The 17,243-nt window shown below is 37.3% G+C and overlaps 1 protein-coding gene across 1 annotated transcript in view; it reads left to right on the top strand.

The window, feature by feature from the left end:
- The window catches only part of ABCA9 (ATP binding cassette subfamily A member 9), a 75,769-nt gene that overhangs the window by 27,736 nt on the left and 30,790 nt on the right, over positions 1-17,243 (top strand). Inside the window, 13 exon segments of the mRNA XM_077163249.1 lie at positions 2,840-3,008; positions 5,153-5,211; positions 5,831-5,941; positions 6,376-6,551; positions 6,756-6,875; positions 7,084-7,222; positions 7,712-7,802; positions 9,898-10,037; positions 11,636-11,755; positions 12,842-13,040; positions 14,519-14,685; positions 15,174-15,307; positions 17,052-17,189. Of these exon segments, the coding sequence (XP_077019364.1) occupies positions 2,840-3,008; positions 5,153-5,211; positions 5,831-5,941; positions 6,376-6,551; positions 6,756-6,875; positions 7,084-7,222; positions 7,712-7,802; positions 9,898-10,037; positions 11,636-11,755; positions 12,842-13,040; positions 14,519-14,685; positions 15,174-15,307; positions 17,052-17,189 (1,763 nt within the window).

The raw sequence follows: 17,243 nt of genomic DNA, 5'->3' as shown, positions 1-17,243 counted from the left end.
CCTCTGACATTCTAACTAGTAAGTGTCTTGGAGAACGCCTATTTGGGTCTAATGTCTTTGGGGTGCGCTGCACTTCTTGGATCTGTAATTTTAGGTCTTTCATAAGAGTTGGGAAATTTTCAGTGAAAATTTCTTCCATTAGTTTTTCTCCTCCTTTTCCCTTCTCTTCTCCTTCTGGGACACCCACAACATGTATATTTGTGCGCTTCATATTGTCCTTGAGTTCCCTGATACCCTGTTCAAATTTTTCCATTCTTTTCCCTATAGTTTCTGTTTGTTTTTGGAATTCAGATGTTCCATCCTCCAAATCACTAATTCTATCTTCTGTCTCTTTGAATCTATCATTGTAGGTATCCATTGTTTTTTCTACTTTGTCCTTCACTTCCATAAGTTCTGTGATTTGTTCTTTCAGTTTTTCTATTTCTTCTTTATGTTCAGCCCATGTCTTCTTCATGTCCTCCCTCAATTTATCGATTTCATTTTTGAAGAGGTTTTCCATTTCTGTTCGTATATTTAGCATTAGTTGTCTCAGCTCCTGTATCTCATTTGAACTATTGGTTTGTTCCTTTGACTGGGCCATATTTTCAATTATTTGAGCGTGATCCGTTATCTTCTGTTGGCGTCTGCGCATTTAGACAGATTTCCCTGGGTATTGGATCCAAAAGTTTGGAAGATTTTTCTGTGAAATCTCTGGGTTCTGTTTTTCTTATCCTGCCCAGTAGGTGACGCTCGTGGCACACGTTTGTCTGCGGGTCCCACCAGTAAAAGGTGCTGTGGGACCTTAAACTTTGGAAAACTCTTGCCGTCCGGGGGGTTTGCTAGCCGAAGCGGCTTGAGCCGGCCCGGGGTCCGAACACAGGGAGGGTTGCTGGTCGCCGCAGCCCGGGAAAGAGCCCGTCCGAATTTCCTAGTCGGCCCTGGGCGACAAGCGTGGCGGGAGGGCGCCAGCGGCAGCGGCCCGCCCGGGAGAGTGCACGTTCCCGGGGAGTCACGGGTTTGGAAGGGGCCTCCCCCACCCGTCACCGTTCTCCACGGCCTGGGGATTTCCGATCCAATTCTCTCAGTTGGTCCAGGGGGCTGCGCGTTGTGTGGGCACCTGCCGCCTTGGTTTCAGGGGACCGCCTCTCCAATTCTCCCAGCCGGCCCAGGAAGGGGGAAGGGAGTAACTCCGGCCACTTGCCGCCCCGCCCGGTGAGGCCCGCGCGCCTCGGCGATCTCACCCGAGCTGCTTCTCTCAGCCCGCCAGCCATTCCAGGATGGGGTATGCTCTCTTTTTTATCCCTGTTGTGGCTTTGGGTGCTTTCTGTATCGTTTCTACTCCCCTAGTAGCTGTCCTGGAGAAGAAACTAAGATCCGCGCGTCTTACTAAGCCGCCATCTTCCAGGAAGTCCCAAATTTGCTCTTAATATTGTATTAAAATTCCTCCAGAAACCCCAACTCCACTTTAAGGAGTGTTTTGTTCAGTTAGCAATGGTATGTGCTTTTCGTACTGGAAGCATCATATTGGATAGTAACATCTCAGCTGTTAATTTCTCACTGTTCTGCATTTGTCAAAAGCATCTTTATGGTCTTTCTTTCTTTCTGACTTTATTTGTGCCCCCAGCCCTCCTCCCTGTATCATTTTCACATTCAGCTTCATTCAGTGTTCTAACATTATTGCATTACAGTTAGGTAGTATTGTGCTGTCCATTTGTGAGTTTTTACAATCAGCCCTGTTGCACAATCTGTATCCTTTCAACTCCAATTACCCAATATCTTACCCTATTTCGATCTTCTGATGGTCTCTGTTACCAGTGAAATTCTCTAAGTTTATTCACTAATGTCAGTTCATATCAGCGAGACCATACAGTATCTGTCTTTTTGTTTCTGGCTAATCTCACTCAGCATAATGTCCTTAAGGTCCATCCATGTTATTACATACTTCATAACTTTATTCTGTCTTACAGCTACATAATATTCCATCGTATGTATATACCACAGTTTGTTTAGCCACTCATCCATCTCTTCACAAGTGTAAATAATGTTGCTATAAACATTGGTGTGCAAATGTCCGTTTGTGTCCTTGCCTTCGTGTCCTCTGAGCAGATACCTAGCAATGGTATTGCTGGGTCATACGGCAATTCTATATTTAGTTTTTTGAGGAACCACCAAACTGCCTTCCACAGCGGTTGTACCATTTGACATTCCCACCAGCAGTGAATTAGTGTACCTCTTTCTCCACATCCTCTCCAGCACTTGTCATTTTCTGTTTTATTGATAATGGCCATTCTGGTAAGTGTAAGATGATATCTCATTGTGGTTTTGATTTGCATTTCTCTAATAGCCAGGGCAGTTGAGCATCTCAAGTGCCTTTTGGCCATTTGTATTTCCTCTTCTGAGAAGTGTCTGTTCAAGTTTTTGGCCCATTTTATAATTGGGTTGGCTGTCTTTTTGTTGTTGAGTTGAACAATCTCTTTATAAATTCTGGATGCTAGACCTTTATCTGATATGTCGTTTGCAAATATAGTCTCCCATTGTGTAGGCTGTCTTTTTACTGTCTTGACGAAGTTCTTTGATGTGCAGATGTGTTTAATTCTGAGGAGTTCCCATTTATTTATTTCTTTCTTCAATGCTCTTGCTTTGGGTGTAAGGTCTATAAAATCGCCTCCCAGTATAAGATTTATAAGATATGTCAAAAGCATCTTAAAGCAGTGATAACATAAGATGATAATGTGATAACATAAGACGGTAATGTGTGCTCAAGTTTAACATCAAAGGGGTTGCATTTGTATCCTGCCAGAGAGTGACTCTACTCTTAAGGTGGTGACTAACAATATGTAATTGCTTCCTGCTCATGTAGCTGAATATTGACATCGGCATTCTCCCTTGTTTTTCCTGAAGTCCTCTTTTTGGTTTCAACACCAAAGTGTTGATCATGCAGCCCTTGAGAATGAAATGGATTCTGATCCTTCACTGAATGACTATTTTGAACCAATGTCTGCAGAATTCTGTGGGAAAGAAGCCATCAGGTAATAAATTGCATAGAGGCGCCAATGGAGAATGGGTCAGAGACCAAGGACTTAATCAGACAAAACACTGATGTGAGCATTGATGTCCTTTTGTGCCCCCTTGGAACCCATCTACACCCAGGCTGCTACACTTGTGCAAAGCTACACTCATTCTTGACTCTGCTTCCTTACATTGTCAGCACTTACAATTACTTCTATATCATGGCATAGCAAACATCGTCAATGAATAAATCATCTTCATATGTCCGTTTTCCTCATAATCTCTCATTTCTCCTTTTCATATTTTATTCCCCTGCACTGCCCTCCCTGTTTGTGACAGACTTTGCCATCATCTCCCTTGTTACTCTCACCCCTTTCCCTGTAATTCACTTTGTCCCTCTTGTCTTTCATTCCTGGCTAAAAGGTAAGGAGGCAGAGACAAATGATGGAGAAAAAGGAGAAAGTCTTCCCAGAGAGGTGAGAAGGAAACTTGAGAATTTAGGTTTGCTAGTGCCATACATATATTTTCTCTCTGAGATGATGTTCATGTTTCATTCAATGCTGGTTGATCTGATTTTCAAACAACTAAAATATCCTAAATTCCCCAGATCTTTGTTCAAATTTTGCCCATCACCCAATGTTACATTTGTCTTGAACCTCAATGAAATTCTTCCAGTTTCACCTCTTCCACTATCTGTTTTAGCTGTTGTACATTTGTGATCCATTCAGCCCATCAATATTTAGTGCCTAAGACCATAGGTTCAAAATGAACAAACAACAAAGTGTAGTAGTCTCTCATTCCATGTGCTTTCATGCTGTATTCTCTAGAATCATAATCTCACTACAGGTTGAATTCATAGAAAGCCTTGGATGCCAAGAGAAGGAGTAGGGTACTGAAGGGTTGTGAATTGTAGCTCATAAGACTACCCCTATGCTCTAGGAAAATTATCTCTAGTAATTGGTGGAGACATTAGAGGCAGAGAACCTAGGTAGGTGAATGTTGGGATGGTGTAGGCAACCCAAAGCTGCCTGTCCTGCTTCATTACCAAGATTTGCCCTGTGTCCAGTGGCCCAACACATGAATGCTTTAAAGCTCTGTATCACTCTATCCCATGGGCCAAGCCAGCTGGGTGCCCAATCACCACTCAGTGCAGAGGCAGAAGAATGAAATTATTGCGCTAACCAGGAAGTAGATTGTGTCTAACCTAGAACTACTACCTCAACCCTAAGGATAAATTCTACTAAAACATATGGAAAAAGCCATCATTTCTATTGTTTAGATGGAAGGAAGGAATAAACAAACTAATATCCATTATTGCCTTAAAAAAAAAAAGAAGATGGTGAAACAGAGACTAGGAGAAGCCAAGAAATTTGTCTGAGGTCACATGGTTTAGGAAGAGAGGCAGTATGTGGTCCCACACGTGTAGAGCTACAAAGCCTGCCCATCCTATTCACAGTTGTGCTCATTCTTAACTGGCTAATAACCCGCCTGGCTGATTTGTGGAAATGATGTAAGAAAATAATGCAGATAAAATGCTTAGCACAAAGCCTGGCTTGTTGTTGACTTTCAATATATGTTTAAATATTTTACTCCATAATCACTCGTTTCTTTGGCTTCCTCCTCTCCATTATCATTGGAGGTTTATACATTGCAAGCATATATGTTTTGCACACATTATCTTATTTCCTCCTCAAACCATCCCTATGGTATAGTTGATCTTATCGTTTCCATTTTAGTGCTCAGGAACTGAATGCACCGAATTTGGGATACATAGCATTTGGACACAGAGTTAGTGAGCGGCATACTGGGACTTGACCCAGAATGGGCTGACTCCAAAGCCGTCACCTTTCCGTTCTAGCATGCTGCTCTTCTTTTTTCTTCCACTGTATCTTCTAACCCTTGATTTCATCTCCTGCTTTTTTCTTATCCAGTCATTTATCGCAACCTTTAAAGCATTCTATTTCCGTGTGCTAGCTGCTGCCTCGGGGCGTAGCCTGATCCGGTGGTGGCGGCCAGGCTGCTGCTGCTAATCAGACGCCCTCCATGCTTCTGTCACTCATCTGTGCCTGCTTGAAGGGGAAGAACCCCGGGTTTTCTCACAGCCTCAATGACTTGCTTGTCCACCTCCCTGTTTCCATCAAAACACTTTCCTCTTTTTTTTCAGAACCAAAAATCTTAAAAAAGAATATAAAGGAAAGCGTGAAAAAGTGAAAGCATTGAAAGGTAATAAAATATAACTGTCCTTGACATGGACATTTGATCTAGAGATGGCGTCTCGCTGTGGCAGGGTCTCGTAAGGGTTATGATAAGATGTTACAGATAATGCAACATGCCTGTCCTTTATTTGAATTCATTATGTAAAACCCATATAACAATTTTAGAAAATTGGGTGAGCCATTTAGAATCCTATGTGTTTGAAAAAAACTCAACAAATGATGCTGCAATAAGGGGATACTCACGTGGAAAACGAATGAAATGTGACCCTCGCCAGACAGCATACAAAGAAGAAAACTCATGTTTGAAAGATAAATGAAAGACTCATGAACTTCTTTATTCTCAACTCAATAAACTCTTTAATGCTAATTTAGTCATTTATGATCTATTGTATATACTTTTTTATAACTGCTTTTATCCAAATATTGTTAACCACATAATGATGTCATTGGTAGCACTATAGTTAACAAAGCGTGTTTCATATGAGATACAATTTTAAGCTAGTTTTGAGATGGATTTTGTATTGCTAGCCAAATATCTTAATATTGTAGGAATTTTTTAAAACCAGAGAATATGAAGTTGATATGTAAGGTCTGAGTATGATTTTTTTTTTTTTAATACATGCCAGGTCTAGGATTTGACATATATGAAGGACAGATCACTGCCCTCCTTGGTCACAGTGGAGCTGGACAAACCACCCTGGTAAACATAGTCAGTGGGCTGTCAGTCCCAATATCAGGTGAGAGCATAATTATCCAAAGACAAGTACACAGGAAAATGAGTCAACTTTCCATTTATTTTATGGAATGGAAATTCCATAAATTTTTATGGAATAAAATTTATTCCAAAATAATATTTTGCCATTGGTCACACTCAGATATTTAAGAGAAAGTTTCTTTAACTTATTTTCAAACAAAATCATGTTCTATTTATTTGGAAAAGTATTGCTTGTGGTTTAAATATTTCATGACAATCAGTTTTATTTAGGCATATTTAGTTGCTCATTGACATTCCAACTGGAACAGATGTTAATGTAAATATTAGTTTGAAGTTTTTAATTAGGTAAAATACATTTAATTGAATCTAGTGGTTGACATCCATTGTTCTCCATTTTAAAATGTCTTAAATGAAGCATGACGCATTATCCTGATGCTCTCTACCTTCTGCTTGTAGGTTCAGTCACCATCTATAATCACACACTTTCAGAAAGGGCTGACCTGGATCATCTTAGCAGGCTCACTGGAGTCTGTCCACAATCGAATGTGCAATTTGGCTTTCTCACTGTGAGGGAAAATCTCAAGCTGTTTGCAAAACTAAAAGGGATTCAGCTGCAGGAAATAGAGCGAGAGGTACATGAACGTGTTCAAAATCACACAGTCATGAAAGTGCAATTGTTTATCTAGCAAATTCTAAGTGTACTTAGGTTAAATAATTTCTACAAAATCCATGTCTCTAAAGGTTGGTAAAAGGGGTCTTTGTAAGGAATGGCAAGATGATAGTGTTTTAAAAATAAGCATTTTGGGTATTCGCCTAAATATTCTTTATTTGGTTAGGTACAAAGAGTTTTACTGGCCTTAGAAATGGAAAGTATTCAAGACATCCTTGCTCAAAACTTAAGCGGTGGACAAAAAAGGAAACTAACTTTTGGGATTGCCATTTTAGGAGATCCTCGGGTAAGTAGGATCAAAATTGCTATTGAGATCACGGACTATGACATTATTTTATATCAAACATTTTCCAAATGATAAATGTAAGAGAACTTTTACAATAAAATATTAGATGGTAAGGTATTTCTCCCAAGTCCTTTTAGAACCATATTGCTTTTAGAAAGAAACTTGCCTGAAAGGGGAAAATTCTCTTATGTGCCTTCCTACCGTGCAGGTTTTGCTGTTGGATGAACCGACTGCTGGATTAGACCCCCTTTCAAAGCACAAAGTTTGGAACCTTCTGAAAGCAAGAAAATCAGACAGAGTAATTCTCTTCAGTACCCAGTTCATGAATGAGGCTGACATCCTGGCTGGTAATTCTTGGTTTCCCTTCATGCATCTTAATGAAGAATTAGGGACAGGCGTGGAATATGAAGAGCTATCTCCCATAGCAATATCCCATGGGTGTATGCAATGAGTCAAGGCAGGTGAATGTTACTGCTTTCCTGGAGAATGTCTGCATCCCAGAATACTTTACCCATAGGAGTATTCTAGTCCCATTGCTAAGCAGTTCATTGTACAATATATGACATACTCATGTTTAATTCAATATAGATGTCAGTGAACTTAATAGGATTAAATCCCTTGATGCATAACTTTTCTAAATCCATTAGAAAATAAATTAATATAATTTAATCACTTTAGTTGTTGGCAGACAGAGAAAGTGATTTCCATATAATAAGGATCTATTTTATTGGATCATGCTCCTAAATACATCATTTGTTAATAGATTCACTCTGTTTTTTATAAATAGGGAAGAAATAGCACCTTAATATGATTCCTTTTTTGTTCTTTCTATTTAGATAGGAAGGTGTTTATATCCGATGGGAGGCTGAAGTGTGCAGGTTCCTCTGTATTCCTAAAGAAGAAATGGGGTATCGGCTACCACTTAAGGTAAAGCCGTTAATGTTGGAGGCATATTAGAACATGTTAGAAATATCAGAGACATGATATCACATGCACGAGTCTATGAAAGTAGGCTATACAAAAGTAAGTTCATTTAAACAGCAATAACTAAGCCACAACTGCTGGATGGTTTAGCCAGAATGAAGGATATTTAAATCATAGACATTGAGAATAAAAAAAATGATGAAGAAAGATTTAAATAAAAGCTTTGGAAAATAGTTTCTCATGTTGCTTGTTCAGAGTAACTTACTGATGATCCAACTCTTTCTCCTATCATACTCCAGATATTTATTTTTGTTCATCTGGACAACTTCAATAGCCTCCTCCCTGACTTCATCCTCTCCATCATTCCATGCTTTTCTGTCTCCTATTTATTAACATTACTAAATAATTTTCCCACCACATATTAAATGCTGGTAATGTTTTAGGTTTTTACTAAGATATTTAAGTAAAGAAGATTCATAATATTGTATTTAATTTTCCATTTAAGAGGAAGTAGTGCTGTCCTCCTTTGACAAATGAGAAAGAGGTTTAATAATCCGCCCAATCTTACATAGTTAATAAATCTAAATGGTGGAGTCTCTGGACCATGATTGCAAGTGGAGTGTGATCTGCTTCATATTCTTCCCATTAAAATATTAATATTTCTAAAAGCATAATTTAAATTGCATCATCACCAGTACTTAATTGGATCCCTCCCCCATTACTTATTTGGAATGCACAAACTGCTCAGATCTACCATTTCGTCCTTGCTACTGGTTACAAACCAACTGAATCAATCCCCTCCAACCAAATAAACTCACTGTCCTTTAGGTATGTTCCATAGTTTTTCCTCCTGTTTATGCTTGCAGTAGGACTCCTGTCTTTCATGTCTTCCTCAATGCCACTTAATCATATTCAAATATCATCCATTCTTCAAGGTCTTTTTGGAAAGCTTTCTTCTCAAAGAGCTCCTCTCTTCTCTGCAACTCTGAATGTAAACATTCGAACCCTTGTCTTAAGCTACCTAATTGACTTCTTCGCTTATCAGTAACTTCATTTGTAAAATGGGGGTAATAATATCTACTTAAATAGATTCACTATTAAAACCTAATAAAGCATCAAAGTGTGAAACATATTGAATAAGTGAGTGCCTTGCAAAGTGCTAAGTGCTTAACTGACTTCACTCAATTTCCCACTCCTTCATGTCTATAATATGGGGCCCTTTCTTGCAATTATGTCATAAACTCTGTCAGGGCAGGGATTGTATTCTTCTCAGTCGGTATCCTTCGCAGTGCTTCACACAGGAACTTATAAGCATGGAATAATTTTTTCTAAAATTGATTTTTTTAGGTTTATGTTCTGTCATCTATTGTGATGCTCTCATCACTTCATCCCCTCAATAAATTTCACTGAATATGACTAATAATGACTCATTGAAAACACAGGTCTACCTTGACTTTAATAAATTTGGGACAAATACATTGATTTAAAAATCTAACATTTATTGAGAATTAACTTAGCATAAGGCACTGGGCTAACTCATACATACTGTGAGAGCTGGGTATTCGTTCATCTCACAGTGAGAAAACTGATGTTCAGAGACATTAAGCGGCTGACTTGAGTTCTAGAAACTGGATCAGCCTGAGGTTAAGCCAGTGTTCTTAATGATTGTACCAAATTACTTCCATTTTTATGTTATCAAGTTCAAGTCCTCATTCTTGCAGTACTCGTTTCTTCCTGCAGAGGGATAATTCAAGGCTGAGTTTTGTATAGATGGAAACAAAATCGGGCATTCCCCTGCCCCGTTGCCCCTCCTGCCAGCCAAGGTCTGACTAATGTCTTTCTTCTCCAGCTGACAATGCCCTGCCACCTTACCGATCTCTAGTGACCCCTTATGATAGTTTCTCTGTCACATTGTATAAGTTATACAGTGTGGGCTATATTAGTATTTTTATGCCTTGCTTCTTCCAGGAAATTGTGCATTTTTATCTCATAAATATTAGTGACATGATAGGCACATGCCACATACTTAGGAAATTATATTTAGAGATAGTGCTGGATAAAAAATAGCTTTAACTTACTCTTTCTTTTTAAATGCCAGCTTGCACCTGAATGAACTGTGTGATCCAGAGAGTATAACGTCACTCATTAAACAGCATATCCCTGATGCCAAATTAGCAGCACAAAATGAAGAAAATCTTGTATATATTTTGCCTTTGGAAAGGACAAACCAATTTCCAGGTAACAGAGGCAGAGACTACGAATGGTTTGAGTGTAACGTCACTAGAATAATGATGGCAATAAGGATAATAGCAAATATTTTAATGCTTACTATTGTATATTGATGCATAGAATATTCCCCAAGGTCAGTTCTAACATTAGGACTCTGATATTATCTTCACATCACTTATGAGCAAACTAAGCCTTAGACATAAAATATGCTTGAAGTCATAGAAAGGGCAATTAAGAGCTGCAGGATAACATCAAGCTAAAATTAGGAATATTTGGGTAATTTTTCTCAGGAATGCAGTCTGAGCAGAAGAGGTCTTTGTAAACAGTGGCAGAGTACTGAAGAGGAGCTGTGTTAGTTAGATTCAGTTGTCAACTTGGCCAGGTGAGCATACCTAGTCTTGTTACTGAGGACATAAGCCAATGGTGTGTGAACCTCATCTGTTGGCAGTTACATCTGCAGTCAGCTAGGAGGCGTGTCTGCTGCAATGAGTGACATCTGACTTAATTGGCTGGTGCTTAAATGGGAGATTGCAATGTAGCACTGCTAGCAGCTCGGCATTCCTCATCTCAGCACTTGCAGCTCAGCCCAGGCCTTTGGAGATGCAGAAAGAAGTCACCCCGGGGAAAGTGGTTGGAACCCAGGGGCCTGGAGAGAAGACCAGCAGAGACCATCTTGTGCCTTCCACGTAAGAAAGAACCTCAGTGGAAAGTTAGCTGCCTTTCCTCTGAAGAACCAACAAAATAAATCCCCTTTTATTAAAAGCCAATCCATCTCTGGTGTGTTGCATTCCGGCAGCTAGCAAACTAGAACAGGAGCTAAAGGAAGGGGAAGCAGTACGTAGATTGGTTGATAAACACTATGCTCTAATCTAAGTAATTGAACAGTAATTATGACTGACATTCTAGGATTCACGACTGTACCGCAAACCCAGAAGGTATAAGGAGCCCTTGCCTGTATCCTTTTTCTATTGTGTGTCCCATTGTGCCCTTTCCTTTCTCAAGAGTTTTGAAGTAAACTGCTTTTTTAAAGTGTAGCTTATAAAAATGTGTTTACTTTATTGAGTTTAAAGAATTTGCCAACTCTTAATGGAGAGAAAGGAAGAGCAAAGTTATACATATACTTTGTACTTCCACTTGATTTAGACTTTTTTTTAATTAGGAAAGTTTCTATAATGCTTAGTCATTCTATAAACATCGGTTCTTTTGTATTTGTTACAATAGTTATGTAACAATGATCTCTAACATGAAAACATAAATTTCTACTGTCTGAGAAATACTCATTTATTAACAGAAGTTTGGAATTAAACAGATCTCATAATCTAACCAAATTAAGTATTTTGAAACAAATTGCAAAAATTTGTATGTTTAAAACCACATATAGTTTTCTAAGAATGGAAAAATAAATGTTTGGACTTTTAACTCAAGAAGACACTGAAACTAATACACGGTATAAATCGTTTTAGAAACAAGAGGACACATATAATGGAGTTTTGTTTTTATGAATGCGTTTGGGGTATCACAAATATTTCCTATTTAAATATACATATATTTTTAACCACTATTGTTACAAAATACATTCTTTTGATCTACTTTGGGTGTACTTTCAGACCTTTGCAGGGATCTTGAAAGATGTGCTAACCAGGGCATTGAGAATTATGGTGTTTCCATGACAACTTTGAATGAAGTGTTCCTGAAACTAGAAGGAAAATCATCTTGTGATGAATCAGGTAAAACAAAACAAAACAACAACAACTTGAATTTTATCTTTCTGTACAGTATTTTTTCTTGAAAATGCTTTGAGTGATATTACATGGAGGTGCCATGATTCAGGCTAGTCTTGGGAGAACTTAGAGAAGAGAAGAAAGATATCACTGTCTCTTCTTCCCTCTTCCCACAACGCTGCTCTCCCATCATGGGTTCCTTATTTTGTACCATGCATATGGAATATAGCAAGACAAAGTCCTCAAGGAACAGACAATAAATATATAATATCATTTAAACTAAGTGCTATAGGGAAAGGTAAATCTAAGTTGGCAATTATTTTTTGTAGCATTTTGGTGGTATCTGCTGTCAGTTAAATGCCATGTCTTGGAAAGTCTGTCTTTCTTTCTGATTGCTTCTGGGATATTTCCTTGTTTCTGGTTTCCTATCTTTTATTCTGTTTACTCTTTATTGTACTCTTTATTTTAATTTTTTGCAACTTTTTTTCATAGATCAAGTGGGTTTTTTTTAGCCTGCTCTTTTTTCTGCCATTGAAATTTTATGTTTAATATCTTTTCTTAGTGGCTAAACCTAACTTTTAATACACATACAGCTTTCTAATGAGATCTGGAGTTAACCAGCTTCTCTAAGCTTCTCTTCCAAAGGCGGTCATTTTTATCTTTTTTCATCCATGGCTGTATTACAACTCTTCTCTCTATCATTTTCTTGTTCTTAGAAGATAAATCTATACTTACTAACTCACTTATCTAGATCAGAAATAGTGAAAAGGTTTTTCTGTCACAATGAAAAAAAAAATTTCTTGGCTGTCTACATATGACTTCATTGATTTGCCTAGAATGAATTAAGTCCTTTAAAGGTACAGATCCAGGATTTTTTTTTTCAGAAAAATACCAGATTTTCTTGTTATGTCATTATTTGTGCTTCTTTCCCAATCTTCAGTAGAAGCTCTAATGATGTCATGATTCACACAACTTGTATGTCTGCCTAAGACTTTCCAGCCCTGATACTCTTAGGTGAAGGAGATGGTCATAGAAGAAGCTGAACAGTGTATACCTAAAATGACACTTATAAATGTGATTTGTGTTTTACAGATATTGGAATTGGGGGACAGGTACAAAGTGATGGAGCAAAAGACATGAGTAGCCTTGTTGAGCTGGAACAAGTTTTGTCTTCCCTGGATGAAACAAGCACAGCAATCAGCAGCATGGCTCTCTGGAGACTGCAGCTTGCTGCCATAGCAAAAGTTCGCTTCTTAAAGTTAAAGAATGAAAGAAAGAGCCTGATGGTCATGTGAGTATTAGAGTCATCCAGATTTACTTGGTCAGTACACTCAAAATAAATTCAAAACAGCAAAACATAAAAACTCAGATGAAGTAAATTCCAGCAATTATAGATGGCATTTCAAAGAGCTAAACCAATTTTTATTGCACAGGTTATACATAATTAAAACAGGTAAAAGTTAAGGGTCTGCTTTTAATTTTGCACAAAATCTGCTCATATCAACAGGTTAAGTGGTTCTTCAGAGCACGTAGACATTAGCACTTAGGTCTCGTCCCAAAGACTTCCCTCTTAGGCTCTAGTAGTTCTGCTAATCCCAGACCTTGCTAAAGTTTCACACCATTATTATCTGGAGCCCATTGTGTGGCTCACACTCTGCGTCAACTTCAGTTTCTTCCCTAAGCACTACCTCTTTGAATAAGCCCATCTCTTCACAAAGGACACTCATTTATTCAAAAATATTTGTGACCCCCTCTACATAATACTCCGTGTCAAATGTTTGCAAAATATAGAAAAATGTATCAGATATGAGATTCTGCCCTTGAGGATGATTAGAAATACATTCAATATGTATAATACAAAAGAGACAATCCTGTAAACTATGGCTTTTGACTGGAGAGAGATTATGCCCAAATAGAGGAACCAGAAAAAGAGTTTTTCATGAGAGAGAGAGTTTGAGTTTTGTATTTTGTAAGATAATGCAACTTACTTAAATAAGAAGAGAAAGAAGGATGAAAATTCAGGAAGAGGAGGTAGTACTCAGATGGTGATACATGAGGAGTTTGAAGAAATGTTACTGATTTGAGTTGATTGCAACATAGAATTATGAAAAAGTAAAAAAAAAATTGAAACTATTACACAGAGCTAAAGGGTTTGAACCTTATGAATAATGAGGAGCTAATGAGGTTTTCTTTTTTATTTTGAAGAACCTTTTTTATTTTGACATAATTACAACAGAATGCCAAAAAGCTTCATTGGTTGGAAATAGTAGACATTGGAGAAAGTGAAAACATTTAGGACAGTGTTGAAAGAGACCAAGAAAGAGATAATAAAGATTCAAACTTGGAAAGTGAAGCATAGAAGAAAGTTTGGAGGCAAGCAATAATGAAGATATGATAGGAAATTTCAACCTCTTGGAAAAGGGACTTAAGGAAGAAAAATGATTGAGCTTTGAAATCCACATGAATGAGAAAATAAGTTTCAGGGTGTAGGAAGTTTGGGTATTGGTGATAAACCAAGTTTCAGTGGTTTAGCAAAAGGAAGAAACACAGATCTGAAGCAAAGAAAAAGATTTAAGAACTGTAATCACCATATTTCAAAAGCTTGAATGGAATGTCCAGGGTGCAAGGCATTTAGAGAGAAAGACTGAGCATAAATACATAGAAACCATCTCATTTTAGAAAGAAGCAAAGACAAAAAAAAAAAAAAGAAAAAAGCATAATACTTATGTTTGGTGAGTAACTTTTTCTTTCACATTTTCCTCTGTGTAGGTTATTGATTTTTGGAATTAGCTTTCTCCCTCATCTTTTGGAACATATATTCTTTGAATTGTATTCAAAAAGTTATTCTTGGGGACTGTCTCCTAATATGTACTTCCTCTCACCGGGTCAACAACCGCAAGAACCTCTGACATCCTTGTTGATCATAAATAAAACAGGTGAATATGGGTTTAAGATGCAACTTCTAAATGTTGTTCTTGTTGAGATAGTCCCCTGAAAAACATAAAGAAATAGTAACATCTGTATGTTTTTTTAGAAAGCAAAAAGCAACAAAAGGGCGTTTAGAAAGGTGAATCATTGGCTGAACTTTGAAGTCTTTCTGAATCCATTTTGCTACCTTATGCATTCCTAGTCTTGGCCAAAGTCTCTACCAAATTTATAAGGAGATAGACGATTAATACTTTCGAGGATTACAATGTTAACTGGAATGAATAGTTTCTAACTTAAACAGAAACTGTAAGTAGCACCAATGCTCTGAGTAAAGGAACCCTGTCATATCCATGATATCAGAGTAGATTTTAGAATCGCTGCATCAGTTCTGCTATTTTAAGGGACTAGATAGATGACATTTAGACTTTTTTAAAAATACTGCTTGATACTGGATTTATTTCATTCTTGCACCTTTTGATCTTTGCCTTCATGATAGGGTCAAGTGTTGATAACTTTATACATTCCCTGGAGAGACAGAATATAACTTTGGAAGTGGATGCCTTTGGAACTAGAAATGGCACAGATGATCCATCATACAATGGTGCTATTATTGTGTCTGGTGATGATAAGGTATGTTGAGCTGATTGTGGCATTTCAAAAAATTTTTTTTGAATAGTAAGTATCAACTGGAATAAAAGGCAAATTTGCACAAACAAATGTGGTATTTCTCAATTTTGTAATAGCATCTGGACTACAATTATTTGCCAGAAGCAAATAGCTCATGAAATGCTGTTTTGGTTTAATTCCTTACTAAACTGTATATGTTGGTATATGGTATAGTTACTAGTTTATTTAAATCTGATTGTCACTTGTATTTCAACTCGAATTACATTTTGGTGTTCCTCTAAATATGTATTTGATAATGCTTATTGTGAAATACAGCTCCAGTGACCAAGAACTAATAGTATCTTAATTTTTTGCAATAGTTTTTGTGTGATTTCTGATGGGAAAAAAACTCAAGTTTTAGCTGTGAAAATTTACACAAGTGGGTCAAATCTTCAGGTAACAATTTATACTTAGCAATCTGATCAATATATTTTTAAATACCTTAGTTACTTACAACTCAAAGTGTGGTCCATGGACCATAATCATTGGAACTACTGGGAGCTTACTAGAAATGCAGGGTCTCAGGCCCCATGTCAGACCTACTAAGGTTGAATCTGTGTTTTACTATTTTACTAAGATCTGCAAGTGATTACATGCTCTTTGAAACCTGAGAAGGACTTTGACAACATTTAAAAATTGATATATTTTACACACAAGTGTACATTTCTGCCTTCTTTTGAAAAATCACTCCATGTGTCAGTTCTGGCAGACCACAGAACAGCTGAGAAACAGCTGCCCAATTTAGAAGCGGCATTTACTTTTCAGTTTTCCAATACTCAATATTGCTTCACTTATTGATATTCTTGGTCTGGACTCGGTAGTGTAGGAAGGCGTTTGAGCTGGAGATCCCTAGAGTAAGACAAATGGAAACAGATGAGACAATAGTGCTAAATGTGTAAATCACACGGCTCTTGTGCTGTAAATCTTGACTATTTGTAGCTTCAGATAGTTTTCGGATATAATTTCCATGTCAGAATAAAGTGAGATGTTGTCTCCAATCAAACCAGTCTTTGATATGTCCTAATCAAGTTAACTTCCTGTATGCTCAGAAAGATGGTTTTAAGAAATGGCACACTTACCGTCAATGAACATTACTTTAAGAAATTAGGTTACACGCAATATGTTATTTATAATTGCAAAAATGCTTTCTCAAAGCTGGGCAATATAGATAATGAATTTATTTTTATTCTTTTCCTTTAGGAGAGAACTAATCAAGTTTTTATTTCAAATGCAGAAATATTATATTTTGTTTTTAAAGAAATTTCATATACAACGTTGCTATTGCAAGCTCAGGATTTGTCTAAAGCTGTGATTTCACTACAACAGTTTCCTGCCTTTTGCTTTCTAAGTATCCACACTTCCTTTATTTATAAAAGGAATGTATTGTATTTTGAAACAAAGTCTACTGTCACGTTAAAGTGAGGTTGCATTATTGAGTTTTGTAGTGCGGTTGCTAAAAATCAATTGAGATGTTTTGTTGGGTGAGAGATGAAGGCTTAAGTAGCCAAATGGCTGATGATTTAGTAGTAGAAAACCAAACTGATTCCTTGAGACATATTGGGAATTAACCAAATAATAATGGCAATGGTGTTCTTAATCCTTAGCCTTACCACGTTATCAATAATTCAAAAGATTTTCTATCATAGTCATTCATTTAATTTTGCATTTGCTTACTGAGGACTTAGAATTTGTATTTGTTATATTTTAGAATTACAGATTTTCAGTCACATGCAATGCCAAAAGGCTGAACTGCTTTCCTGTGATCATGGATATCATTAGCAATGGGCTACTTGGAGTTTTTAATTCCTCAGAACGCATTCAAACTGAGAGAAGCACATATTTTGAAGTACGTATAATATCATCTCACACTGAACCATCAATAACTTTCAAGACAATTCTT

The sequence above is a fragment of the Tamandua tetradactyla genome, chromosome 6, assembly GCF_023851605.1.
Source record: "Tamandua tetradactyla isolate mTamTet1 chromosome 6, mTamTet1.pri, whole genome shotgun sequence".
NCBI lineage: Eukaryota > Metazoa > Chordata > Mammalia > Pilosa > Myrmecophagidae > Tamandua > Tamandua tetradactyla.
The sequence above is the reverse complement of the archived record's forward strand: the minus strand, read 5'-3'. Positions and strand labels throughout refer to the sequence as shown.